This window comes from Perissodus microlepis, chromosome 3 (genome assembly GCF_051167445.1).
Source record: "Perissodus microlepis isolate ML-2025 ecotype Zambia chromosome 3, ASM5116744v1, whole genome shotgun sequence".
In the NCBI taxonomy this organism is placed as follows: Eukaryota; Metazoa; Chordata; class Actinopteri; order Cichliformes; family Cichlidae; genus Perissodus; species Perissodus microlepis.
In genome coordinates this window covers 31,151,339-31,179,316 of record NC_140463.1, presented here as the reverse complement: position 1 = coordinate 31,179,316, position 27,978 = coordinate 31,151,339, and the positions used below count along the sequence as shown (strand labels likewise).

Below are 27,978 nucleotides of genomic sequence, written 5' to 3'. Positions count from 1 at the left end.
CGAAAACCTCCGGTGCAAAAGTGTGCCGGTAGTGGTCAGACACTTTGATAATCAAGTCACTGAATAAAGATTCCATGTAAATAAACAGAATACACAATTAGTCTGTGATACTAAATGATAATGATATGGACTATTTTCTTGTTTGTCCTGTTAGGTTTATATTGTTGGATTGTCATTTATGCTTAGAAATATGTACTCATATATTCTTAGAGTTATATAATCGATTGCTTATTGATATGATGTCTGATCCTTAGAAGTCTGCAGAGACTCTGTGTGCCTCCCAGAGCACTCTGGCAAACACACACATCCTAAGGTCATGAGAGAGGTCGTACCTTCTGTTACTGTTTTATGGTATGGTAAACACATCTATGTCTGTTTAAGTGTGAGTGCCTTTTGTTTAGATGAACTGCTGGACTTCCAGGCCCAGCAGATTTAGTGGAGTCATTCACGGGGTCACATGTTGACCCCGTGAATATTCATATACCACAATAAAAAGCAGTGCTACGAAGGAGCTAACTGAGAGTGACTGGGGTTCGAGTGGCAGGAACAACGCTCGTGTCAGGCATCTCCCTCGTGCACGAGATCACACAAAGAGCTCTGCTTGGTGTCCAATTACAAATGTTACATTAATTAACACATGTAAAGGTTTCCAATCTAATATTTCCATGTGAAATTTCTTATCTGAAATCATTGACACACTTTACACTTTACATTCATTGGCATTTTTTTGTTTTGTTTTTTTACACAAACAAATGTGAAAATAAAATGAAATAGGTGATACACTACAAGACTGTCTAAAAAATGAAACCATGAAGAACAAAAGACAAAAACACTCAGTAATAATATAAATATAATTCTGTGTTAAGGTCTATCCTAGGTCTCTTTCAACCTTTAAAAAATGTTACACTAAATAAATCCTGCAGTAAATTGAAACTTAAGCATTTTGCATTAACAGAAGTTGCTGTTTAAAAGAATGAAAAAGAGAAGAAGACTATGCTGAAGCTACATTTTTTAAAAACAACAGTGGAAAAATGAGCAGTATTATAACACTATAATTTTCGTATCAAAAATATTCATGAATATATATATTTTTTTTTTTGCTGACATTTGCTGTCCAACGTGACCTGTAAATCTATGTAAAGATTTAAACTTCTTCTAATATTTCTTTGACTCTATCCATTTTGTCATGTCTTGTGTGGTTTCATCCATAGTTTTCTTTATGATGATCTTTGTCTGACTGTCGTCTTTACAAGCACTATCAATTTCTGTATGTTCTTCGTCAATTACTTTAACAAGAAGACTCGTCTTCGTTAAATCACGTCCTCCTTCTGTAAGTTGCCGAGTTCCAGCTCTTGCTTTTGGTTGAAAATGCCCCAGTTCTATATTTTCATCACTACCTCCTTCTTGCTTCTCTGTCAGTCTTTCCTTTGTTATCTTATTTCCCTCACTCTGATTCAGTTTGGTGTCACGTTCATTTTTCTGTTCTTTGCTCTGTATCTCCACACCACCAACACTTTGTGATGTACGGGTAACACTGATACTCTTCTCAGCTGTTTTCTGCCCTCTACCATCTAATCTCATGCTAACCTCATGCTTTACAGCTTCACTGTTGTCAGGATTTTCAATGGTGATTTCACTCATTTGAATGTATTTATCAGCTTCTTTCGTGTCTTCCCCGTCATCCCTCACACTCCTCCTCTGTGTTTCCACACAAACATCTTTATGTGCTGAATGTTTAACATCATGATCACTGGCTTCACCCATCATATCTTCTTCTTTTATTGGTTCATTAGGAAACCTGCTAATGCGCCTCTGTTCACTCATCTGATTATCTTTGGGTATGATTTGTATTCTGTCACTGCCTGTTTGGGTGTCCTGAGATCCATGAAAGAGGTCATATCTAGTTAACAGGTTTCTTTGTCCTGTCGTTACTTTATCAGCTTCGACACTTATAGATTTAGAGCTGTCATCATTTCCAATATTTTGTCTACCTCCCCCATATTCTCCAGTATCCTTTCTAGAATCGCCTGATCCTTCACTACCCTGATAATCTGTGTCGCTTTTATGGTCTGCTGTCAGGGACACCCATTTGTTGTCAGTCTGTTTATCCGTCTCTGGTCTGAAGTCCACCAGTTCCTTCTGTCCATCATTCATCACATCTTGTTTGTTAAGATGACCATGTACAGCAGGGTTGTCATTGACTTCCAGGTTAGCTTGATCTGCATTCTTATGACTCTTGACATTTTCTAGAAGTTGAGTGTCGGCTCTGATGGGGAAAAGAAATTAATTTAACTTTCAAATAAATCAAAATATGGAGCTCAAGCTTCAATACAATGGTTTGAAAAGTATTCACACCCCTAGAAATTTTCTACCTTTTCTCACCTGACAGTCATAAACTTATAAAATGATTGAGATGTTATGTCACAGTCTAACACAAAGTATCACATTATTGAGAAGTCGAATGAAAATGATACAATATGTTGAAAAGGTTTTACAAATATAAATTTGAAAAGTGTGGCATTCATTTTCATTTAACACTTGTGGTTCAATACTTTGCTAAACCCCCTGTCACTGCAGTCAGACCTGCAAGATTTTGGGGGCTTTGTACATCTACAGCCTGCGATCTTTGCCCTTTGCAAAATGGGTCCAGTTCAGTCAGATTAAATGGGGAGCAACTGTGAACAGCAGTCTTTAGGTTTTGCCACAGATTCTCAATAATATTTAGGTCTGGACTTTGAGTGGGCTATTCTAAACCATGAACATGCTTTGATCTAAACCAGGGGTGGGCAACTCCAGGCCTCGAGGGCCGGTGTGCTGCAGCTTTGAGATGTGTCCTTGGTCCAACACAGCTGATTTAAATGGCTAAATTACCTCCTCAGCATATCTTGAAGTTCTCCAGAGGCCTGGTAATGAACTAATCATTTGATTCAGGTGTGTTGACCCAGGGTGAGATCTAAAACCTGCAGGACACCGGCCCTCAAAGCCTGGAGTTGCCTACCCCTGATCGAAACCTAAACCTGTGTGGGCCGAGGCCTCCTGGTGGACTGCCAAGGTACTGCAGGTGGGCCAAACAGAAATTCAGTTTGAAGTTACAGTTCCAAAAAATTATGTACTGTTACATATTTATGTACATCTATTTATATAAAAACAGAATTTAAACTGGTAGCATGGTTGCTATTCTAACCTAAATTTCTAATACATTTTTTCAGGAAATACATAATTTTCCTTTTTTTTTTTAAATTTTGATTGGACTGAAGCTTTAAGACTGAGGCCCAACATGAGATGTTCTGTTTTTTGTTTGTTTTTTAAGTCGGCCTCAGCACTCTTGACTTTGGGAATGGCTGATCTAAACCATTTCTTTGTAGCTCTGGGTGTATGCTGGACGGTGAAGTCTTTTGCATCTTTATTTAGCTCCATCCATCTGCCCATCAACTCTAACAACCCTCCCTTTCCCTGCTGAAGAAAATCTTTCCCTAAAAAAAGGCTCTGCCACCACCATGTTTCACAGTGATGATGGTGTAAGTTACTGCTATAAATACCATATTCATACAAGGCCATGGGAAGCAGGGGTGCTAAGGATGCTGCAGGATCCCTTCTTGCAAAAGGCAGATGTCAGCACACCCCTGCTATTTGCAAAAAATAGAAAATTGTTTAAGACAAAAACTTACTTCTCAGTGTTGTCCATCTGGACCAGCTGATAATTAAGCTGCGATGGAAAAAGCAAAGTATAACATGATGAAACTGTCCAACACGGGTGTTTTGTAATATGTTTTAGCAACAATGAAGAAAGGCCTAAGAGTCTTACCAGTGTGACCGCGGTATCATCAGAATTATTCCATCTGTTTCCGTGTTCCTCATTTATAGTGTTTCCTTCATTATTTTTGACACATCTTTCAGAGCTGCCTTGTGAGCTTTTCTCTACAGTTTCTTTTCCTTCTTGCTTCTCTGTCAGTCTTTCCTTTGTTATCTTATTTCCCTCACTCTGATTCAGTTTGGTGTCACGTTCATTTTTCTGTTCTTTGCTCTGTATCTCCACACCACCAACACTTTGTGATGTACGGGTAACACTGATACTCTTCTCAGCTGTTTTCTGCCCTCTACCATCTAATCTCATGCTAACCTCATGCTTTACAGCTTCACTGTTGTCAGGATTTTCAATGGTGATTTCACTCATTTGAATGTATTTATCAGCTTCTTTCGTGTCTTCCCCGTCATCCCTCACACTCCTCCTCTGTGTTTCCACACAAACATCTTTATGTGCTGAATGTTTAACATCATGATCACTGGCTTCACCCATCATATCTTCTTCTTTTATTGGTTCATTAGGAAACCTGCTAATGCGCCTCTGTTCACTCATCTGATTATCTTTGGGTATGATTTGTATTCTGTCACTGCCTGTTTGGGTGTCCTGAGATCCATGAAAGAGGTCATATCTAGTTAACAGGTTTCTTTGTCCTGTCGTTACTTTATCAGCTTCGACACTTATAGATTTAGAGCTGTCATCATTTCCAATATTTTGTCTACCTCCCCCATATTCTCCAGTATCCTTTCTAGAATCGCCTGATCCTTCACTACCCTGATAATCTGTGTCGCTTTTATGGTCTGCTGTCAGGGACACCCATTTGTTGTCAGTCTGTTTATCCGTCTCTGGTCTGAAGTCCACCAGTTCCTTCTGTCCATCATTCATCACATCTTGTTTGTTAAGATGACCATGTACAGCAGGGTTGTCATTGACTTCCAGGTTAGCTTGATCTGCATTCTTATGACTCTTGACATTTTCTAGAAGTTGAGTGTCGGCTCTGATGGGGAAAAGAAATTAATTTAACTTTCAAATAAATCAAAATATGGAGCTCAAGCTTCAATACAATGGTTTGAAAAGTATTCACACCCCTAGAAATTTTCTACCTTTTCTCACCTGACAGTCATAAACTTATAAAATGATTGAGATGTTATGTCACAGTCTAACACAAAGTATCACATTATTGAGAAGTCGAATGAAAATGATACAATATGTTGAAAAGGTTTTACAAATATAAATTTGAAAAGTGTGGCATTCATTTTCATTTAACACTTGTGGTTCAATACTTTGCTAAACCCCCTGTCACTGCAGTCAGACCTGCAAGATTTTGGGGGCTTTGTACATCTACAGCCTGCGATCTTTGCCCTTTGCAAAATGGGTCCAGTTCAGTCAGATTAAATGGGGAGCAACTGTGAACAGCAGTCTTTAGGTTTTGCCACAGATTCTCAATAATATTTAGGTCTGGACTTTGAGTGGGCTATTCTAAACCATGAACATGCTTTGATCTAAACCAGGGGTGGGCAACTCCAGGCCTCGAGGGCCGGTGTGCTGCAGCTTTGAGATGTGTCCTTGGTCCATCACAGCTGATTTAAATGGCTAAATTACCTCCTCAGCATATCTTGAAGTTCTCCAGAGGCCTGGTAATGAACTAATCATTTGATTCAGGTGTGTTGACCCAGGGTGAGATCTAAAACCTGCAGGACACCGGCCCTCAAAGCCTGGAGTTGCCTACCCCTGATCGAAACCTAAACCTGTGTGGGCCGAGGCCTCCTGGTGGACTGCCAAGGTACTGCAGGTGGGCCAAACAGAAATTCAGTTTGAAGTTACAGTTCCAAAAAATTATGTACTGTTACATATTTATGTACATCTATTTATATAAAAACAGAATTTAAACTGGTAGCATGGTTGCTATTCTAACCTAAATTTCTAATACATTTTTTCAGGAAATACATAATTTTCCTTTTTTTTTTTAAATTTTGATTGGACTGAAGCTTTAAGACTGAGGCCCAACATGAGATGTTCTGTTTTTTGTTTGTTTTTTAAGTCGGCCTCAGCACTCTTGACTTTGGGAATGGCTGATCTAAACCATTTCTTTGTAGCTCTGGGTGTATGCTGGACGGTGAAGTCTTTTGCATCTTTATTTAGCTCCATCCATCTGCCCATCAACTCTAACAACCCTCCCTTTCCCTGCTGAAGAAAATCTTTCCCTAAAAAAAGGCTCTGCCACCACCATGTTTCACAGTGATGATGGTGTAAGTTACTGCTATAAATACCATATTCATACAAGGCCATGGGAAGCAGGGGTGCTAAGGATGCTGCAGGATCCCTTCTTGCAAAAGGCAGATGTCAGCACACCCCTGCTATTTGCAAAAAATAGAAAATTGTTTAAGACAAAAACTTACTTCTCAGTGTTGTCCATCTGGACCAGCTGATAATTAAGCTGCGATGGAAAAAGCAAAGTATAACATGATGAAACTGTCCAACACGGGTGTTTTGTAATATGTTTTAGCAACAATGAAGAAAGGCCTAAGAGTCTTACCAGTGTGACCGCGGTATCATCAGAATTATTCCATCTGTTTCCGTGTTCCTCATTTATAGTGTTTCCTTCATTATTTTTGACACATCTTTCAGAGCTGCCTTGTGAGCTTTTCTCTACAGTTTCTTTTCCTTCTTGCTTCTCTGTCAGTCTTTCCTTTGTTATCTTATTTCCCTCACTCTGATTCAGTTTGGTGTCACGTTCATTTTTCTGTTCTTTGCTCTGTATCTCCACACCACCAACACTTTGTGATGTACGGGTAACACTGATACTCTTCTCAGCTGTTTTCTGCCCTCTACCATCTAATCTCATGCTAACCTCATGCTTTACAGCTTCACTGTTGTCAGGATTTTCAATGGTGATTTCACTCATTTGAATGTATTTATCAGCTTCTTTCGTGTCTTCCCCGTCATCCCTCACACTCCTCCTCTGTGTTTCCACACAAACATCTTTATGTGCTGAATGTTTAACATCATGATCACTGGCTTCACCCATCATATCTTCTTCTTTTATTGGTTCATTAGGAAACCTGCTAATGCGTCTCTGTTCACTCATCTGATTATCTTTGGGTATGATTTGTATTCTGTCACTGCCTGTTTGGGTGTCCTGTGATCCATGAAAGAGGTCATATCTAGTTAACAGGTTTCTTTGTCCTGTCGTTACTTTATCAGCTTCGACACTTATAGATTTAGAGCTGTCATCATTTCCAATATTTTGTCTACCTCCCCCATATTCTCCAGTATCCTTTCTAGAATCGCCTGATCCTTCACTACCCTGATAATCTGTGTCGCTTTTATGGTCTGCTGTCAGGGACACCCATTTGTTGTCAGTCTGTTTATCCGTCTCTGGTCTGAAGTCCACCAGTTCCTTCTGTCCATCATTCATCACATCTTGTTTGTTAAGATGACCATGTACAGCAGGGTTGTCATTGACTTCCAGGTTAGCTTGATCTGCATTCTTATGACTCTTGACATTTTCTAGAAGTTGAGTGTCGGCTCTGATGGGGAAAAGAAATTAATTTAACTTTCAAATAAATCAAAATATGGAGCTCAAGCTTCAATACAATGGTTTGAAAAGTATTCACACCCCTAGAAATTTTCTACCTTTTCTCACCTGACAGTCATAAACTTATAAAATGATTGAGATGTTATGTCACAGTCTAACACAAAGTATCACATTATTGAGAAGTCGAATGAAAATGATACAATATGTTGAAAAGGTTTTACAAATATAAATTTGAAAAGTGTGGCATTCATTTTCATTTAACACTTGTGGTTCAATACTTTGCTAAACCCCCTGTCACTGCAGTCAGACCTGCAAGATTTTGGGGGCTTTGTACATCTACAGCCTGCGATCTTTGCCCTTTGCAAAATGGGTCCAGTTCAGTCAGATTAAATGGGGAGCAACTGTGAACAGCAGTCTTTAGGTTTTGCCACAGATTCTCAATAATATTTAGGTCTGGACTTTGAGTGGGCTATTCTAAACCATGAACATGCTTTGATCTAAACCAGGGGTGGGCAACTCCAGGCCTCGAGGGCCGGTGTGCTGCAGCTTTGAGATGTGTCCTTGGTCCAACACAGCTGATTTAAATGGCTAAATTACCTCCTCAGCATATCTTGAAGTTCTCCAGAGGCCTGGTAATGAACTAATCATTTGATTCAGGTGTGTTGACCCAGGGTGAGATCTAAAACCTGCAGGACACCGGCCCTCAAAGCCTGGAGTTGCCTACCCCTGATCGAAACCTAAACCTGTGTGGGCCGAGGCCTCCTGGTGGACTGCCAAGGTACTGCAGGTGGGCCAAACAGAAATTCAGTTTGAAGTTACAGTTCCAAAAAATTATGTACTGTTACATATTTATGTACATCTATTTATATAAAAACAGAATTTAAACTGGTAGCATGGTTGCTATTCTAACCTAAATTTCTAATACATTTTTTCAGGAAATACATAATTTTCCTTTTTTTTTTAAAATTTTGATTGGACTGAAGCTTTAAGACTGAGGCCCAACATGAGATGTTCTGTTTTTTGTTTGTTTTTTAAGTCGGCCTCAGCACTCTTGACTTTGGGAATGGCTGATCTAAACCATTTCTTTGTAGCTCTGGGTGTATGCTGGACGGTGAAGTCTTTTGCATCTTTATTTAGCTCCATCCATCTGCCCATCAACTCTAACAACCCTCCCTTTCCCTGCTGAAGAAAATCTTTCCCTAAAAAAAGGCTCTGCCACCACCATGTTTCACAGTGATGATGGTGTAAGTTACTGCTATAAATACCATATTCATACAAGGCCATGGGAAGCAGGGGTGCTAAGGATGCTGCAGGATCCCTTCTTGCAAAAGGCAGATGTCAGCACACCCCTGCTATTTGCAAAAAATAGAAAATTGTTTAAGACAAAAACTTACTTCTCAGTGTTGTCCATCTGGACCAGCTGATAATTAAGCTGCGATGGAAAAAGCAAAGTATAACATGATGAAACTGTCCAACACGGGTGTTTTGTAATATGTTTTAGCAACAATGAAGAAAGGCCTAAGAGTCTTACCAGTGTGACCGCGGTATCATCAGAATTATTCCATCTGTTTCCGTGTTCCTCATTTATAGTGTTTCCTTCATTATTTTTGACACATCTTTCAGAGCTGCCTTGTGAGCTTTTCTCTACAGTTTCTTTTCCTTCTTGCTTCTCTGTCAGTCTTTCCTTTGTTATCTTATTTCCCTCACTCTGATTCAGTTTGGTGTCACGTTCATTTTTCTGTTCTTTGCTCTGTATCTCCACACCACCAACACTTTGTGATGTACGGGTAACACTGATACTCTTCTCAGCTGTTTTCTGCCCTCTACCATCTAATCTCATGCTAACCTCATGCTTTACAGCTTCACTGTTGTCAGGATTTTCAATGGTGATTTCACTCATTTGAATGTATTTATCAGCTTCTTTCGTGTCTTCCCCGTCATCCCTCACACTCCTCCTCTGTGTTTCCACACAAACATCTTTATGTGCTGAATGTTTAACATCATGATCACTGGCTTCACCCATCATATCTTCTTCTTCTATTGGTTCATTAGGAAACCTGCTAATGCGCCTCTGTTCACTCATCTGATTATCTTTGGGTATGATTTGTATTCTGTCACTGCCTGTTTGGGTGTCCTGAGATCCATGAAAGAGGTCATATCTAGTTAACAGGTTTCTTTGTCCTGTCGTTACTTTATCAGCTTCGACACTTATAGATTTAGAGCTGTCATCATTTCCAATATTTTGTCTACCTCCCCCATATTCTCCAGTATCCTTTCTAGAATCGCCTGATCCTTCACTACCCTGATAATCTGTGTCGCTTTTATGGTCTGCTGTCAGGGACACCCATTTGTTGTCAGTCTGTTTATCCGTCTCTGGTCTGAAGTCCACCAGTTCCTTCTGTCCATCATTCATCACATCTTGTTTGTTAAGATGACCATGTACAGCAGGGTTGTCATTGACTTCCAGGTTAGCTTGATCTGCATTCTTATGACTCTTGACATTTTCTAGAAGTTGAGTGTCGGCTCTGATGGGGAAAAGAAATTAATTTAACTTTCAAATAAATCAAAATATGGAGCTCAAGCTTCAATACAATGGTTTGAAAAGTATTCACACCCCTAGAAATTTTCTACCTTTTCTCACCTGACAGTCATAAACTTATAAAATGATTGAGATGTTATGTCACAGTCTAACACAAAGTATCACATTATTGAGAAGTCGAATGAAAATGATACAATATGTTGAAAAGGTTTTACAAATATAAATTTGAAAAGTGTGGCATTCATTTTCATTTAACACTTGTGGTTCAATACTTTGCTAAACCCCCTGTCACTGCAGTCAGACCTGCAAGATTTTGGGGGCTTTGTACATCTACAGCCTGCGATCTTTGCCCTTTGCAAAATGGGTCCAGTTCAGTCAGATTAAATGGGGAGCAACTGTGAACAGCAGTCTTTAGGTTTTGCCACAGATTCTCAATAATATTTAGGTCTGGACTTTGAGTGGGCTATTCTAAACCATGAACATGCTTTGATCTAAACCAGGGGTGGGCAACTCCAGGCCTCGAGGGCCGGTGTGCTGCAGCTTTGAGATGTGTCCTTGGTCCAACACAGCTGATTTAAATGGCTAAATTACCTCCTCAGCATATCTTGAAGTTCTCCAGAGGCCTGGTAATGAACTAATCATTTGATTCAGGTGTGTTGACCCAGGGTGAGATCTAAAACCTGCAGGACACCGGCCCTCAAAGCCTGGAGTTGCCTACCCCTGATCGAAACCTAAACCTGTGTGGGCCGAGGCCTCCTGGTGGACTGCCAAGGTACTGCAGGTGGGCCAAACAGAAATTCAGTTTGAAGTTACAGTTCCAAAAAATTATGTACTGTTACATATTTATGTACATCTATTTATATAAAAACAGAATTTAAACTGGTAGCATGGTTGCTATTCTAACCTAAATTTCTAATACATTTTTTCAGGAAATACATAATTTTCCTTTTTTTTTTTAATTTTGATTGGACTGAAGCTTTAAGACTGAGGCCCAACATGAGATGTTCTGTCTTTTGTTTGTTTTTTAAGTCGGCCTCAGCACTCTTGACTTTGGGAATGGCTGATCTAAACCATTTCTTTGTAGCTCTGGGTGTATGCTGGACGGTGAAGTCTTTTGCATCTTTATTTAGCTCCATCCATCTGCCCATCAACTCTAACAACCCTCCCTTTCCCTGCTGAAGAAAATCTTTCCCTAAAAAAAGGCTCTGCCACCACCATGTTTCACAGTGATGATGGTGTAAGTTACTGCTATAAATACCATATTCATACAAGGCCATGGGAAGCAGGGGTGCTAAGGATGCTGCAGGATCCCTTCTTGCAAAAGGCAGATGTCAGCACACCCCTGCTATTTGCAAAAAATAGAAAATTGTTTAAGACAAAAACTTACTTCTCAGTGTTGTCCATCTGGACCAGCTGATAATTAAGCTGCGATGGAAAAAGCAAAGTATAACATGATGAAACTGTCCAACACGGGTGTTTTGTAATATGTTTTAGCAACAATGAAGAAAGGCCTAAGAGTCTTACCAGTGTGACCGCGGTATCATCAGAATTATTCCATCTGTTTCCGTGTTCCTCATTTATAGTGTTTCCTTCATTATTTTTGACACATCTTTCAGAGCTGCCTTGTGAGCTTTTCTCTACAGTTTCTTTTCCTTCTTGCTTCTCTGTCAGTCTTTCCTTTGTTATCTTATTTCCCTCACTCTGATTCAGTTTGGTGTCACGTTCATTTTTCTGTTCTTTGCTCTGTATCTCCACACCACCAACACTTTGTGATGTACGGGTAACACTGATACTCTTCTCAGCTGTTTTCTGCCCTCTACCATCTAATCTCATGCTAACCTCATGCTTTACAGCTTCACTGTTGTCAGGATTTTCAATGGTGATTTCACTCATTTGAATGTATTTATCAGCTTCTTTCGTGTCTTCCCGGTCATCCCTCACACTCCTCCTCTGTGTTTCCACACAAACATCTTTATGTGCTGAATGTTTAACATCATGATCACTGGCTTCACCCATCATATCTTCTTCTTTTATTGGTTCATTAGGAAACCTGCTAATGCGCCTCTGTTCACTCATCTGATTATCTTTGGGTATGATTTGTATTCTGTCACTGCCTGTTTGGGTGTCCTGAGATCCATGAAAGAGGTCATATCTAGTTAACAGGTTTCTTTGTCCTGTCGTTACTTTATCAGCTTCGACACTTATAGATTTAGAGCTGTCATCATTTCCAATATTTTGTCTACCTCCCCCATATTCTCCAGTATCCTTTCTAGAATCGCCTGATCCTTCACTACCCTGATAATCTGTGTCGCTTTTATGGTCTGCTGTCAGGGACACCCATTTGTTGTCAGTCTGTTTATCCGTCTCTGGTCTGAAGTCCACCAGTTCCTTCTGTCCATCATTCATCACATCTTGTTTGTTAAGATGACCATGTACAGCAGGGTTGTCATTGACTTCCAGGTTAGCTTGATCTGCATTCTTATGACTCTTGACATTTTCTAGAAGTTGAGTGTCGGCTCTGATGGGGAAAAGAAATTAATTTAACTTTCAAATAAATCAAAATATGGAGCTCAAGCTTCAATACAATGGTTTGAAAAGTATTCACACCCCTAGAAATTTTCTACCTTTTCTCACCTGACAGTCATAAACTTATAAAATGATTGAGATGTTATGTCACAGTCTAACACAAAGTATCACATTATTGAGAAGTCGAATGAAAATGATACAATATGTTGAAAAGGTTTTACAAATATAAATTTGAAAAGTGTGGCATTCATTTTCATTTAACACTTGTGGTTCAATACTTTGCTAAACCCCCTGTCACTGCAGTCAGACCTGCAAGATTTTGGGGGCTTTGTACATCTACAGCCTGCGATCTTTGCCCTTTGCAAAATGGGTCCAGTTCAGTCAGATTAAATGGGGAGCAACTGTGAACAGCAGTCTTTAGGTTTTGCCACAGATTCTCAATAATATTTAGGTCTGGACTTTGAGTGGGCTATTCTAAACCATGAACATGCTTTGATCTAAACCAGGGGTGGGCAACTCCAGGCCTCGAGGGCCGGTGTGCTGCAGCTTTGAGATGTGTCCTTGGTCCAACACAGCTGATTTAAATGGCTAAATTACCTCCTCAGCATATCTTGAAGTTCTCCAGAGGCCTGGTAATGAACTAATCATTTGATTCAGGTGTGTTGACCCAGGGTGAGATCTAAAACCTGCAGGACACCGGCCCTCAAAGCCTGGAGTTGCCTACCCCTGATCGAAACCTAAACCTGTGTGGGCCGAGGCCTCCTGGTGGACTGCCAAGGTACTGCAGGTGGGCCAAACAGAAATTCAGTTTGAAGTTACAGTTCCAAAAAATTATGTACTGTTACATATTTATGTACATCTATTTATATAAAAACAGAATTTAAACTGGTAGCATGGTTGCTATTCTAACCTAAATTTCTAATACATTTTTTCAGGAAATACATAATTTTCCTTTTTTTTTTAAATTTTGATTGGACTGAAGCTTTAAGACTGAGGCCCAACATGAGATGTTCTGTTTTTTGTTTGTTTTTTAAGTCGGCCTCAGCACTCTTGACTTTGGGAATGGCTGATCTAAACCATTTCTTTGTAGCTCTGGGTGTATGCTGGACGGTGAAGTCTTTTGCATCTTTATTTAGCTCCATCCATCTGCCCATCAACTCTAACAACCCTCCCTTTCCCTGCTGAAGAAAATCTTTCCCTAAAAAAAGGCTCTGCCACCACCATGTTTCACAGTGATGATGGTGTAAGTTACTGCTATAAATACCATATTCATACAAGGCCATGGGAAGCAGGGGTGCTAAGGATGCTGCAGGATCCCTTCTTGCAAAAGGCAGATGTCAGCACACCCCTGCTATTTGCAAAAAATAGAAAATTGTTTAAGACAAAAACTTACTTCTCAGTGTTGTCCATCTGGACCAGCTGATAATTAAGCTGCGATGGAAAAAGCAAAGTATAACATGATGAAACTGTCCAACACGGGTGTTTTGTAATATGTTTTAGCAACAATGAAGAAAGGCCTAAGAGTCTTACCAGTGTGACCGCGGTATCATCAGAATTATTCCATCTGTTTCCGTGTTCCTCATTTATAGTGTTTCCTTCATTATTTTTGACACATCTTTCAGAGCTGCCTTGTGAGCTTTTCTCTACAGTTTCTTTTCCTTCTTGCTTCTCTGTCAGTCTTTCCTTTGTTATCTTATTTCCCTCACTCTGATTCAGTTTGGTGTCACGTTCATTTTTCTGTTCTTTGCTCTGTATCTCCACACCACCAACACTTTGTGATGTACGGGTAACACTGATACTCTTCTCAGCTGTTTTCTGCCCTCTACCATCTAATCTCATGCTAACCTCATGCTTTACAGCTTCACTGTTGTCAGGATTTTCAATGGTGATTTCACTCATTTGAATGTATTTATCAGCTTCTTTCGTGTCTTCCCGGTCATCCCTCACACTCCTCCTCTGTGTTTCCACACAAACATCTTTATGTGCTGAATGTTTAACATCATGATCACTGGCTTCACCCATCATATCTTCTTCTTTTATTGGTTCATTAGGAAACCTGCTAATGCGCCTCTGTTCACTCATCTGATTATCTTTGGGTACGATTTGTATTCTGTCACTGCCTGTTTGGGTGTCCTGAGATCCATGAAAGAGGTCATATCTAGTTAACAGGTTTCTTTGTCCTGTCGTTACTTTATTATCATTTGAATGTGTAACACTGATCTCCTGTATGTCCAGTGTATCACGCTGTCCTTTTCCATGTTTATGACTCTGACCATCTTGTAGTCTGTTTTCTTTTCTATCAATAACTTTTTCTTTATCCTGAAATGTGTCACAGTACATCACTGCTGTTTGTCTATCAACACTAATGTTTCTTTTTGTGTCATGTTGAAAATCTGTTTTTGTTTTCTCCTCCTCCTCTTCCTCAGCATGATTAGGACAAGGGATGTAATAATCATTAGTTTTTCCTTTATTCTCCTGATGTTCACATATGTTCTCTCCAACAGTGTCAGGTGGATGCCCTGCATGGCTGTTTTCCTCTGACTGTCTATCTTCAGCCTTTTCATCTTTATCTGATTTATCATCCATTAATTTAGTCATATCATTTTGTCTTTTTAGATTATCACATACAGCTGATGTGTCACTGACTGGGGGTTTCAAATCAGGATTATTATCTGATCTGTTATTTTTAACATCATCCACTGCTGTGTGTTTTTGATCCAGGTCATCATTTTCAGTGCCTCGAGTGTCAGATAATCCCTCTGCTTCTCTTAAGCGAGGAGCCTTTGGATTATTCTCGGTGTCTGTCTCCTCCCCTTCTCTCCTTCTCTTTCTCTTATTTTTCCCATCCTGTCTCTGATCTTCATTACTGATGGTAAGTAGTTCACTGGTGAACACATCTGTGGACTCTGGAATACCAGTATCTGCAGCATGAACCACAAAGTAGAAACAAAATCATTCAGGCACCAAAGAGCTGAAGAAACCACAACAAAGTATCTGCTCTTACCTTTCTTTTTCCTGTAAAACAGAAGATATGCAGTCTGGGACCTAATGGACAAATATGATATGTAATAAATATGTTTCACATGTAGTGAAAATAATGTACTGTCAGGATAAGAAGTACAAAAACTTACGTGTCAGTGTTATCCAGCTGGAATGGCTGATAATCAAGCTGATGATGTAAAAATAATACAAAAAAACATGATGGATTTGTTTAGCCACTCTCCATGGGTAAACAATATCAACAATGTATAAGTGATCAGTCTTACCTCTGTGACCCTGGTATCATCAAACTGATACCATCTGTCTCTGTGTTCCTCCTGGATCTTGATTGTTGCGGCGTAATGTCCTCCTCTCAGATCCCCAAAATGATCCACAAAGGCATACAGTTCATATGTCTGACTCTGATTACCAAAGGAAAAATGGCAAACATCAGAATGACTGAAGAAAATAAAATGGATTATGATTAAATACCAAAATATTCTGTACATTTACCTCTGGTATCTGCAGGGTGTAGGGAACCTCCACTGAACAGGTGATTTTGATGTATGACATGTAATTATAGTTGAACTCAAACCTCTTCAGCATCAGACACAAAACATCTGGATGATGCTTTATTACATCTGTCTGAATGAAAAATATTCAATTCGAATCAGATTTATCCGTACAGTGCTAAATTACAACAACAGTTGCCTCAAGGAGGCAAGGAACTTGTGTTAGCAAAATGGGTCAATATGTTTTGGTAACTGTATTTAAAGAATAATTAAAGATTCACAAATGTTTAAACTCACCATAGTAGCATCAACTTTGTGATCACACTGATCACAGTACATTTGATTTTCTCCACAGAAATCTGAAGGTTTAAAAAACTCTTCAATGCCCTTCACCTGAAAAACATTATTTAAAATCAGCTCGAACAATCATGTGCTGACCAGTGAGGTGAAGAATGTCTCCTCGAGGAGGAAGGTTTTAAGCATGACACACTAAGTTTATTAGGTAAGCCTCAAAGGTTAAGATCTATTGCTTAAGAGACAAATGTTTTCTTGGCACTGACGAGGCCTGTAATAGATGTGGCTTTACATGTATGGATTTGAATTTTAGTCCCTTAAGTTAAAGCTGAAAGTGTGAACTTCAATCACATGGATTGTTTGACCCACTGTGGTGATGTACAAAGGCAAAACTACACAAATTGTGTATTTTCAATTAAAAAAAAACAGTCCTAAGTTGATCGTTTAGACAGCCCATGATATTTTAGAGGTTCTGGATAATTTTATGCTGAAAGCTGTACTGTAGGCCATGGCAATTGAAGTGGTTCAGCAACTGTTTCATTTTCATAACACTGTAGTTACAGGATTTATCACATGATTACTCCTTTCCATCTATAGCAAATCAATCTAAATTTGAGACATGCAATAATGATGTGTACTGAATAATGTGTACTGAAATATTAACAAAGTGATAAAGTGTAACTCTGCTGCACTTTAAGTTTAATGGGTGGTAGGATATACAAACACATTAGCTTTATGCAGTGGATAGAATTAGGGTGTTTTCAATTTATAAAATGTGGATTAAAAAAGTGGATAAAAAGTGGATAAAATGAAAGTAAAACAATCATCATTTCCTGAGGAAAATATGAAAATATATGGGTTTTTTTTACTGGCAAAAACATGTAGGCTCAAAATGTTTTCTCACAGCTGTCATGTCCTAAGAATAGAAACATGCAGAGAAGTTTGCAGCTTGTCAGATCCTTACCACACTGTAGTCTTTACTGCAGTAATCCACCAGTGAAAGAGGAAGATGCCAAAACGGTGCATCTCCGTCAGTCTGTATATGTCCTTTAGAACAGGTGGTCTTGTTTGCTAACTGACCGTGGAAGATCTGAAAATACAAATTCACAAAAACCTGTTCATTTTATTTTAGTTCAGGTTTAATTAGGTTGCACTTGTTCAAAAAAAAGTCATCCAAATTCATTTTATACTATAAAGCAAAGACCCCATAATTAAAAAGTGATATTTTGATCCAGTGTACAGATACCCTTTGACATCAATGACCTTACCTTTGATGCATCAGTGCTGGTCATTCTTAAAACCCTCTCAAAGTACTCTGCAGCATCACGCTGTTCATACACTGTGATAAATGCATATAATTTAAAAAAAAAAAAAAAAAAGAAGTACATTTGTACAGAAGTACATTTGTAATTTTACCCTACAAGTTTCCATTGTTGTAATAATTTAATAATTAGATCAATAATATTCATATTTTACACTTATACAGTGCTCAGGAGTTTACACTGTTTGAAGTTTTTGTTGTTCTTTACCGTTGTCGATGCCCAGCTTCTGTGTTATTTTATATGTATATGCTGTATAGTTATGTAAGTCATCAAATAAGGCTTTCAGATGATGATCAAGAAACTCAGTGTGAGGATTTTCTTCAGAGTTCCTACAAAGAAAGTAAACATGAGTGATTAAAAATGCACAATAGACTTTATATATGATAAATACAGAATCATGCTTAAAGCTGGACAACAAACCTTGTCACAGCATCTCTGAAGTCTTCAGTCATGAACAGCACCTGCAGCACACTGTTCAAGTAACATGTGGATCCTTGGTTTATCAGCCCATGGTACGTATTAGCTGATGGGAAGAGAGAGTGCAAACAAAGAAGATATATATTTAAAACATTCTTCTGGATCATAACATACCCAAAGAGTAATGAACCAAAAACAGTCAAACCATTTATATTTTATAATTTCTACTTTAGGAGTTTCACTGGATATATATTTTTCAATGTAAATTTTACTCTAAAATATAAACATTTCCAATTAGCCAAATTCGTTGTTTGATGCGATTGGCTGATTGGGAAAAGCACATGCCAATTTATATAATTTCCCCACATTTACAGTGCGGGGAAAAAAGAGAGCCAATAAGTCCGAAGAAAAGCCGGTAAACCTCCAAAATAAATTACGTTGAGCCAGAAATGAGGGCCATGTAAGCTTTGAGCATGGAAAAGGAATCTGAACATAAATTCAGAAATCCTGTGAGAGATTTGTGTTCTATCCATTAAACATGTAAGAGGATGACAGCTCAATGGAAAAAAGTCAGCACAAACACATTAGTACTAAAAGTTGGATAAATATAGAACTTCAACAAAACCTCGGAGAGAAAACAAAAAACAAACAAAAAGTTTTAAATATTTTCTGAAACCTTACCCTGTCCGCTCATTTTCCGTGCCGTTCTCCGATCACTTCACTTCTGCACTGCTGAAGAAACGGCTTGCTGAGAAGAAATAAACCGCATATTTTAGCTGTTACGCTAAAAACCTTAAACAACAGCTAAAAAACAAGACATAATCCTACATTCCGCTTAATTCAAAGCAATGCTCCTGGATCCTTCGAAAACTTCTTAATGTATTCTCGAGACACACAACAATCTGCATATCCAGTGAATTTTAACAGCCCCGGAATACTTTCTGTTTCTCTTCGGAACAAGTTGCTTCAATGTTGCATTCATGCTGTGTTGGCAATCTCGAAATTACAAAAAGGCCACTAGATGACTTACAACCAAGGGCGTAGATTTGTCATGGACGGAAGGGACATGTCCCCACCAATATCCAGCAATTATTGAATTGTCCCCACCAGTAATTTGATCTCTTCGAGTAAAGAAAAACGATCTGTCAGCGTCTCATTCACCCAGCGGTGCAGAAAGAGTTAAATTACGTTCTCTACTGGAGTCCTACCTCATGTGACAAATATGGCCAATGTGATTGGCTGTGCCTTTCAGGCAGCTCTGTTTAATTTTAGCAGCGGCAAGCCTGCGCTGCAAGGAGGAGAGGAGGACGGCAGCAAAAAGGAAGAACCTGGATATAAAAAAGTATTTTTCAAATAAACCTGTGAGTCACTTAAAGCCAAGTTCACTCATAAAATGTGTCCGTCATAATAACGTTACAGGCTATGCTAGGCCATACATGCCAATCCTCCCGATTTTTCCAGGAGAATCCCGAATTTCAGTGCCCCTCCCGAAAATCTCCCGGAGTCACCGTTTCTCCCGAATTTTTCCCGATTTTCCACCCGGACAACAAAATTGAAAAACCATATCCCAGATTGGCCAGGCCAATTCCAGTTTCCAATAATGGCTACTACTACTGCAGCTACATAGCTTTAATATTACTCTTATTACTCTTTCTGGGTCGCAAAATAAACTTTTAACATATTTTCAGGCGAGAATGTAGCTGTGTAAACTTCAAATATCTGAGCCGGTGTTGTGCCAAAAACTGATTTCCAATGTTTCCGTGTGTTTTTTATGTGTAATATCATATGATGTTAAATAGACTTCAGTGAACAGGTATTACAAAGGGGTTATATATAAAATTTAAAAATTACCTGTTCCTCAAGTATCTTTGTAACTGTGTTATTGTACCTACATTATAATCAATCAATTTCCTTTTGTCCACTTAAAATATGTTTACAGAACTATTTTTGCATTTGTTGCAATTTCAAGTCAAGTCAAGTCAAGTCAACTTTATTTGTCAATTCTGCCACATGTACAGGACATACAGAGAATAGAAATTTCGTTACTCTCAAACCCTAGGTGAAATAGCAAATGAACATTTCAGCTGTCCTCTTGGCCAGATTACTCTTAAGAGAGACATTTTTAAAGTAAACAATATTTTTTTTTTAACTGCATAAATAAAGGATACATAAAAGTCACTGCCAAAAACTGACTGCAGGTTCTACCTTGTTACAGGAATGTTGTTTGTTGCTCAAGATGACTTGATATCATTCACGAGGGATACATTTGACATATGTTTCACATATTATAGACCAACAAGTTATTTATAGCAGTTTAAATACAAGCAATCAGTTTTTGGCAGGCAATCACAACACAACACCTGGTTCTCAGGTGGACGCAGCCTCTGAATTTGGACACCCCCAGCCTGTTTCTGGCCCCGGCCAATAATAACGGTGACATTTAACTTATTTTATCCGATAAATAAACATTGTAAAATTCAAGTTTTGTGTGTGTGTGTTTGAATGTCTCCCTAATTCTGAGGTCTCAAGGTTGGCAAGTATATGTGCCAGGCTTTGGCCCACATCAGTCTAAAATTGTATGTAACCATGAATAACGTGTTGCCATGTCCACCAGGAGAGACTGGACAGTATAGATGTAAAACAAATATGCCAGCAGTTTATCTCAGTTAACGAGAGGAGAAGGCATGTGTTTGGCTCCTTCACGTAGTGGACATTGAGTTGTTGTGTGGGATACCAGTAGTCCATGTCTGTTGCTGTAACAGTAGTTCATGTTTAGAGTAAAACATCCCAGCTCACTGATTTGATCGGGGCAATAGTGCCTAAAATGTTGCATAATTTTGCTAAGAGATCTGTTACTTTGTGGTAATCTTAGATGAGTAGTTTTATGGACAAAAACCACCAGGTCATTCAGTGTTCCATTAGTGCTAATGTATAAGAGATGTTGGTGTACTATAACTGAAGTAATGTTGTTAAGTCCTTAAAGTCATATTCTTTTATTGTCATGACTGTATTTGAAGCCATTTTTATTTTTGTATGATACCTGATTTATATGGAATATGGCTGAAGGAAACTAAAGTCTAAAATACTTAGTCAGTCATTTGTTTAATAGTAATTTAACATTATATAATTCACATATAAAACTATGAATTGTGATTTTTAAATGGTTTAAAAGCATATAGAATAGCACAAGTAGGCAAGTATATTTCTCCTTTTTTTTATTAAGAAGCAAAAACAAAAAGGAAAAAAAAGAAACAGGGCAGGGTTCGGTGGTTGAATCATTCGTCCCCACCAATGCCAAAACCAAATCTACGCCCTTGCTTACAACTATTTACTACCATTTCCTTTTCAGAAACTGATTATTAAAATGAGAATGAAGAACACGTAATATGTCATGACTCAAAAACACATGTGAATTAACCCAGGAACTATTAATATAGACTCATTCTGCACTTTAGTCTCGGAATCTATTTTTAGTTTAAGGCCTGACATTAGTCTAGCATAAGATCAATTGAGATGTATTTGAAATTTACATAAGGCCGTTAACGAAGCATATGAAGTAGAACGAAGTAGGGCGAAAAGTATCCTATGGATTTCATTTTTACACAGTACACAGCTAATAGTATTGTATTTAATATACCTTAGTTTCAGGGACAAGCACTCAGTATGCTTCTTGCTCATGATTCAAAGAACCTCCTGCTGGAAATACTACAGTATTTGTGAGAACATGTGCCCTATTTACTTATTAATAGGGTTTCTGTTTTCTAACGACCTCCAAATATGCACACTTAATCAAAGATCACACACTTGAAATAATGGAGTTTTATTTTATTCATCGGTAAGAAATGACTGTATCAAAAGTGATTTAAAACAAGGCTTAAATGTATGTAAACGGTGGCAGGAGTTTTCATGACGCATCAACGGCATTGGCAGCTGTAGGTGGAGCCTGTCTCGGTCAGGCTCTCAGTCCTCCGGGAAGTCTCAGCACTACTTGGATAACAGACATATGCTGGATTCCATATTCAGACAGCGGCTTCTTATCTTCATCCAGATTCTTGTCTGTGAATATCAGCCGCAGATTCCCATCTAACACACACACACACACACACACACAGAGCGAGAGAGAGAGAGAGAGAGAGAGAGAATGAATAAGAGGTAGAGTTTCTACTTTTTCTGCGTTAACGGTCTACTTCACAAAAACATTTTTTATATATATACCAAACTATCCGAAATGCTCCTTATCAATCAATCAGTGAATAAATACAGCTGTATAATGTAGCTTACTCTTCGTTGGATCCTCTGTTAGTATCTTCATTGCTTAAATATATTAAACTCTTCTGCGAGCACGAAATCCAAGTCTAAGTCTTCATCCACCACAGAAAATTACATATTATTTCAAAGGAAATTTTGAAACAATCTAAAAAACATGAAGCCAAGATTCCGAAAATTACACTGTGCTCGTTCACCGTGTGGATAATATATAATGTAGGCTAATACAAGGCCAATTATGTATGTTTCACTTCTCTCGGTGTATTTACCTGCAGTCTCTGGAAACTTCTGTCTTATTTTTTCCCTCAGCTGCTCCACTGTCATGCTCTTGAACTGCTCCTCAGTGTTGCTCAGGTCGACGGTCACCTTCCCACCCCTTACTCCAGAAACCACGACCTGGTACAGCTTTCCCATTCTGTGCGCTCCCTCCGCTGCTTCTGCTGACACTAATAAGGTACTTCTGGGTCTGACGTCACAGGGCTGAGTATACTTTCAATTTCAACAAAAGGATTGTTTTTAGCACTCATGCGTCTTTTTTTTTCCTTTTTCAATTTTACACAGCTCTGTAAAAGTGCGTTAGATGTGTTTCGTTGTTCTTGTAACAGTGACAATAAAGATCTATTCTAGATATTTGTTGATGTGCGGATGACCTTCGTTTATTCTACAAAATGCAAATTTAACTTCTTTGTAAAAACAAAAAAACGAGCAAGTAATGAAAAACAAACAAATCTTAAATATCTTTAAACGTGTTTATGAGAAGCATTTTACTATTGTCTACATTATAGCGCTTGTACAGCACTCAGCATTTACACACTAAATTGTCCTGTGTGTAAATACATTTCCTTATTGGACGTCACACTCTATGATAGCTGGAAATCACCTGATATCCCAGTTTATGATGAGTGGGCGTGTTTGTTTACCAGCTTTTCGGCTTTCGCACGCATTTCATTAAAAGTCAGTGTTGCAAAAACACTCCATAAATGCTACTGTAAAACACCGTATTCATTTTTTAAATTTTTTTTATTTATTATTAAATAATGTTTTAAAACATTAAAAAATCCTTCAAGTTAAAAAATTCAATAACAAAAAAGGAGTACATAAAAAAGCTTTAAATAACTGCTGCCCTCATCATCAGTGCTAAAGAGTAAATAAAGAGAAGTACAGATACAAGAAGACAGACCTGCTACACAGCGCTGTTTCACGTGACTTCTGGTAACTGCTGGGGGAAAGTGAAAGTTAAAAACAAATCTTGGTGCTGTCAGTGGTGATAACACTGTAGCCTCGGTGTTCACTTCATTTGACTGCAGACACAGAGCTTGTTTATCAACGGAGAGGACGGAGCAGAGCGCTTCTGAGCTAAAATGACCGAAGAGAAAAGATACGACCCCAGAGACACGACGCTGAAATTCGTCAACAGGCCCGATGATCTGGATCCTCTACGTAAGAAATACAACTGTTTAGTTATCGTCACTGAAGCCCCTTAATTCATGTCTATTATTTTTAATAACTGTGCATGATTTGATTTGGAAATGTTATAATAAATCCACTGGTTTAATACCGGGCAGGCTGTTGCCTATTGCACACTGTTGAGTTTACTGTTCGCTGCGCGTGTTGTTGTTCCTCTCAGCTCCAGTGGAAGGAGACCAGGGTCTCAGAGCACAGATGTCCTGCGGCCATGCAGTCACCCCGGAGTCACTCACTGGGTGGTGTCGCAGCCTGTTGGATCAGGTACTTTCCAGGTTCTGAAGAAAGTCATTGTTCTCATGCAGTTTTACTTTTGGTTTTCTTGCCTAAGCTTGAGCAAGAAAATAAATGTCTACATTCCTGCAAGGTTTTGGTTTCGGTCTGTATTCAAGTTTCATATTTTACATTTTTGCTTTTGGATTTATAATATTAAACAGCCAAATAAAACTACAATATGATAGGGGTAGATCATTGGATGTTTAAAAAAGTTGTCACTCAAATTTACAGACACTACACTACAGATACAGGCCTCGGTTAAAGGATTTTTCACTGACCTGCTGGCTTGTAGTATAGTATGTGTGTGTGTGTATGTATATATATATATATATATATATATATATATAGAGAGAGAGAGAGAGAGAGATAGAGATAGATATATGTACATCTTGATGCTGTGTCAATGTTTAGAACTTGTTTCTACCAAGAAGATCAATCAGGTGTCCTTACATCTTTAACATTTCAGGGCCAGTACAAATTTAAGTGCCCAGCTCTAAAGAATGGTACGTTGCATAAGTGTGATGCAGCGTGGTCCTACCAAGAGGTGCGCAGGCTGGCAGTACTGACAACAGAAGAGATGGAGTACTTTGAAGAGAACATCGCCCTCCTAGCTGCCACAGAGTACTGTGAATTTAAAACTGTAAGTGTCCAAGTTAACCTCATTTAGTCAAGAGTTTAGAAGAGAATGGTTGCTCCTACAAAACCAAAAAAATTTTGGGGATAAAATTAAAACCACCTGTGCTGTCAAACAGAAGAATAGGATAAAGAAGGATAATATCAGTCTCATCAGTTTCAGTCAAGTGATTCTAAATTTAAAAAAAAAAGACTTTCAGTATCCAAAAACACTGAACTTCTTTAATGTTTGTCATAACAGTGTCCTGGTTGCAAAACCTATGTGGAGAGAGAGGACCTGACCAACCTTAATGTTCAGTGCACAATCTGCACAGCTGACAAGAAGAAAGTGTACCATTTCTGCTGGCAGTGTTTGAAGCCATGGAAAGGCAGCGCTCCACGCTCTGACCGCTGTGACAACGATGGATGCATCAATCATGACCTTGAACTTCTCAAGAACTGCAAGACTACCGCTCTCCCTCAAGTTCCAGGGGTCGATGCCTGTCCCTCCATCCGGGCCTGTCCCACCTGTGGTCAGAGGGTGGAGCACGACAAAACAGGCTGCAAGAACATCATCTGTCCTCGCTGTCAGAAAGAGTTCTGCTTTGTGTGTCTGAAACTCACTCCTGAGTGCTTAAAAACAAGTTCTTACTTCATACCCTGCAGTGATGGTGTAGCTCCCAGACAAACATCAATACCCGTGTGGCGCAGAAACTAAGACACAGCATGCTCTCTGAGTCATTACACATTATCCTTCTGTCCTGTTTAGACCTTTTCATCCAGAGATTTTAATTGAGAGCATTGAGAGAAGCCAAAGCTTTTACAGCCTGACTTGTTCATGTGCATTAAACAGTGGTAAACTATGTTTGCTGTATTTTTTTTATGTTGTACAACAGACTTTCTGAAATAGTTTTCTTTGAATTAATATCTGTTAAAAAATAGTTAGTCATTGATAATCAAGTCACGTAACAAATCATCCCTGTAAATAAACAGAATACGCATTCAGTGTTTGACACAAAAAAATACATGTATATACACATATATATATATATATACATACACACACATATATATATATATACATATATATATATATATACACATATATACACACACATATATATATATATATATATATATATATATATATATATATATATATACACACATATATATACATATATATACACACACATATATATATATATATACATATGTGTGTGTGTGTGTGTTAACCAGTTTCAGCTGCTTTGGTGTAAATGAAATTAACAACAGGTGCTCTAGGAGGGCCAACAATGAGACAACCACAAAATGATGGGAATGATATTACAGGTGGAGGCCGCTGATATTTTCCCTCCTCATCTTTTCTGTTTTTTTGTTTTTAAAAACTGGTTTTCATTTGGCTAGGGTCAGTGTCACTGCTGGTAGTGTGAGGTGATACTTGCACCCTACAGAGACAGTCCAACTCCTCCCGTATGACACAAAACTACTTCCCACTGCCAGAAGTTTTGCTGTGTCTCCCAGCACAGTCTCAAGAGCAGGGATGTCCAACTCCAGTCCTCGAGAGCTACTGTCCTGCAGCTTTTAGATGCATCCCTACTCCAACAACGTTCAGTCAAATGGTTGGATTACCTCTTCAGCATGCCATCAAGTTTGGCTAAGGCATGATAACAAGCTATTCATTTGATTCAGGTGTGTCGGAAATAGGATGCATCTAAAAGCTAAAATCAGAAACAGATTTCTTGTGGGTGGCCTTAGGACCTGACGTCCTTAGTGGGTCCTTTGCTCACAGCCTGGCATTGTGTACTCTGAATGGTTTTTGCCATTGAATACCAGAATACTTACAAAGTGATTTTTCTAAACCATCTCCTTTTCAAATAATTCCACTATGATTTCACTCCAGATGTACCCATTATTCCTGTTGTTCTATCTTCACTAGCTGACTGACCCATGTTTGTGCTGAAATTATAGGAGTCAAAGTAAAATATTGAAATGCACTATTTTCTCTTTTTTTTTTATCCCATTTATTATATTTCAAGAAGGAAGTAAAATATTTTTAAGTAATATGTATTGAATTCACATTCATGTAACCATGTTAACTTTATCCTGAATAATTTTCCTTCAACTCAGCCCATGTCACCAAAATTATTTTTGTAAATTTGTCAAATTTAAGTTTAAATCTGATCTCAACTAGGTCAATTTCTTATTGTGTCCAGAGATAAAGCCATAATACAACATATGGACAACATTTTAGCCATGATTGGAATCAAAACAGTGCTGTAAAACATGTATTTTATTTTATTAATTCAGAGCCATAGTTAAGCAAATCAATATATAAATGGCAAAGAAATGGCAACAGATGAGCTCAGAGGGCTCTGTGGAAGAACACAATACATTGCAATGCTGAAAAAGGAAATGAACAGCAGATTGAAAAGTAATCAAGTAATACTGCAATTAAAATCAGGCTTTAAACGTATAAACACACAAAAGTTTACACTGAAATATTTTTAACCAAAGAAATGTGAAAATAAAATGAAAGAGATGATACACTACAAGACTGTATAAAAAATGAAACAATTTGGTGTAGCATTTAAAAATTTTACGCCAAATAAGTCCTCTAATAAATTGTAACTTAAGCATTTTGCATTAACAGAAGTAGTTGTTAAAAAGAATGAAAAAGAGAGAAACACAATGCTAAAGCTACATTTTTTAAAAACAACAGTGGAAAAATGAGCAGTATTATAACACTGTAATTTTAGTATCAATCATATTCATGAATGAAAATTTGTATTTTGTTGACATTTAAAACGTTTTGTCCAAAGTGACCTCTTCATCTATTTCAAGATTTAAACTTCTTCTAATATTTCTTTGACTCTCTATCCATTTTGTCATGTCTTGTGTGGTTTCATCCATAGTTTTCTTTATGATGATCTTTGTCTGACTGTCGTCTTTACAAGCACTATCAATTTCTGTATGTTCTTCGTCAATTACTTTAATAAAAGGACTTGAGTTCGTTGAACCACGTCCTCCTTCTGTAAGTCGCTGAGTTCCAGTTCTTGCTTTTGGTTGAAAACGCCCCAGTTCTATATTTTCATCACTACCTCCTTCCTGCTTCTCTGTCAGTCTTTCCCTTGTTATCTTATTTCCCTCACTTTGATTCAGTTTGGTGTCACGTTCATTTTTCTGTTCTTTGCTCTGTATCTGCACACCACCAACACTTTGTGATGTACGGGTAACACTGATAATCTTCTCAGCTGTTTTCTGCCCTCTACCATCTAATCTCATGCTAACATGCTTTACAGCTTCACTGTTGTCAGGATTTTCAATGGTGATTTCACTCATTTGAATGTATTTATCAGCTTCTTTCGTGTCTTCCCCGTCATCCCTCACACTCCTCCTCTGTGTTTCTTTATGTGCTGAATGTGTAACAT

The 27,978-nt window shown here is 38.3% G+C and overlaps 4 protein-coding genes across 7 annotated transcripts in view; 1 reads left to right on the top strand and 3 right to left on the bottom strand.

The window, feature by feature from the left end:
- Positions 1–307: 307 nt before the first annotated feature.
- Positions 308–19,147, bottom strand: LOC146391179 (uncharacterized). 3 transcript variants are annotated; one of them, XM_084924029.1, is made up of 22 exons: positions 18,960–19,147; positions 18,611–18,677; positions 17,933–18,035; positions 17,720–17,841; positions 17,459–17,529; positions 17,155–17,280; positions 16,194–16,289; positions 15,898–16,029; positions 15,672–15,806; positions 15,537–15,574; positions 15,410–15,450; positions 13,936–15,326; positions 13,799–13,836; positions 11,404–12,397; positions 11,267–11,304; positions 8,872–9,865; positions 8,735–8,772; positions 6,339–7,332; positions 6,202–6,239; positions 3,806–4,799; positions 3,669–3,706; positions 310–2,266 (listed from the first exon to the last, which is right to left on the bottom strand). In XM_084924029.1, the coding sequence occupies exons 2-22, from the start codon at positions 18,621–18,623 to the stop codon at positions 1,156–1,158; spliced, it is 7,545 nt and encodes a 2,514-aa protein (XP_084780155.1). In that variant the 5' UTR covers positions 18,624–18,677; positions 18,960–19,147; the 3' UTR covers positions 310–1,155. The 3 variants fall into 3 exon arrangements, with proteins under 3 accessions (XP_084780153.1, XP_084780155.1, XP_084780154.1); XM_084924028.1 differs by lacking the exon at positions 18,960–19,147 and adding an exon at positions 18,758–18,847; XM_084924027.1 differs by lacking the exons at positions 18,611–18,677; positions 18,960–19,147 and having other exon boundaries at positions 308–2,266; positions 17,933–18,096.
- A 2,586-nt stretch (positions 19,148–21,733) lies between these two features.
- On the bottom strand, positions 21,734–23,457 carry LOC146391178 (uncharacterized). The gene is made up of 3 exons (XM_084924026.1): positions 23,376–23,457; positions 22,465–22,684; positions 21,734–22,012 (listed from the first exon to the last, which is right to left on the bottom strand). The coding sequence occupies exons 2-3, from the start codon at positions 22,607–22,609 to the stop codon at positions 21,882–21,884; spliced, it is 276 nt and encodes a 91-aa protein (XP_084780152.1). The 5' UTR covers positions 22,610–22,684; positions 23,376–23,457; the 3' UTR covers positions 21,734–21,881.
- Positions 23,458–23,526: 69 nt separating this feature from the next.
- Positions 23,527–25,555, top strand: LOC146391177 (putative E3 ubiquitin-protein ligase RNF144A-A). Its single transcript, XM_084924025.1, has 4 exons — positions 23,527–23,635; positions 23,823–23,923; positions 24,402–24,575; positions 24,810–25,555. The coding sequence occupies exons 1-4, from the start codon at positions 23,557–23,559 to the stop codon at positions 25,263–25,265; spliced, it is 810 nt and encodes a 269-aa protein (XP_084780151.1). The 5' UTR covers positions 23,527–23,556; the 3' UTR covers positions 25,266–25,555.
- A 1,267-nt stretch (positions 25,556–26,822) lies between these two features.
- LOC146391176 (uncharacterized) overlaps positions 26,823–27,978 on the bottom strand; it is a 12,504-nt gene continuing 11,348 nt past the window's right edge. For both annotated transcript variants that reach the window (XM_084924021.1, XM_084924022.1), the window contains exon 11: positions 26,823–27,978. This exon is cut by the window's right edge and continues 375 nt beyond it. In XM_084924021.1, the coding sequence (XP_084780147.1) occupies positions 27,350–27,978 (629 nt within the window). In that variant the 3' untranslated portion in view covers positions 26,823–27,349.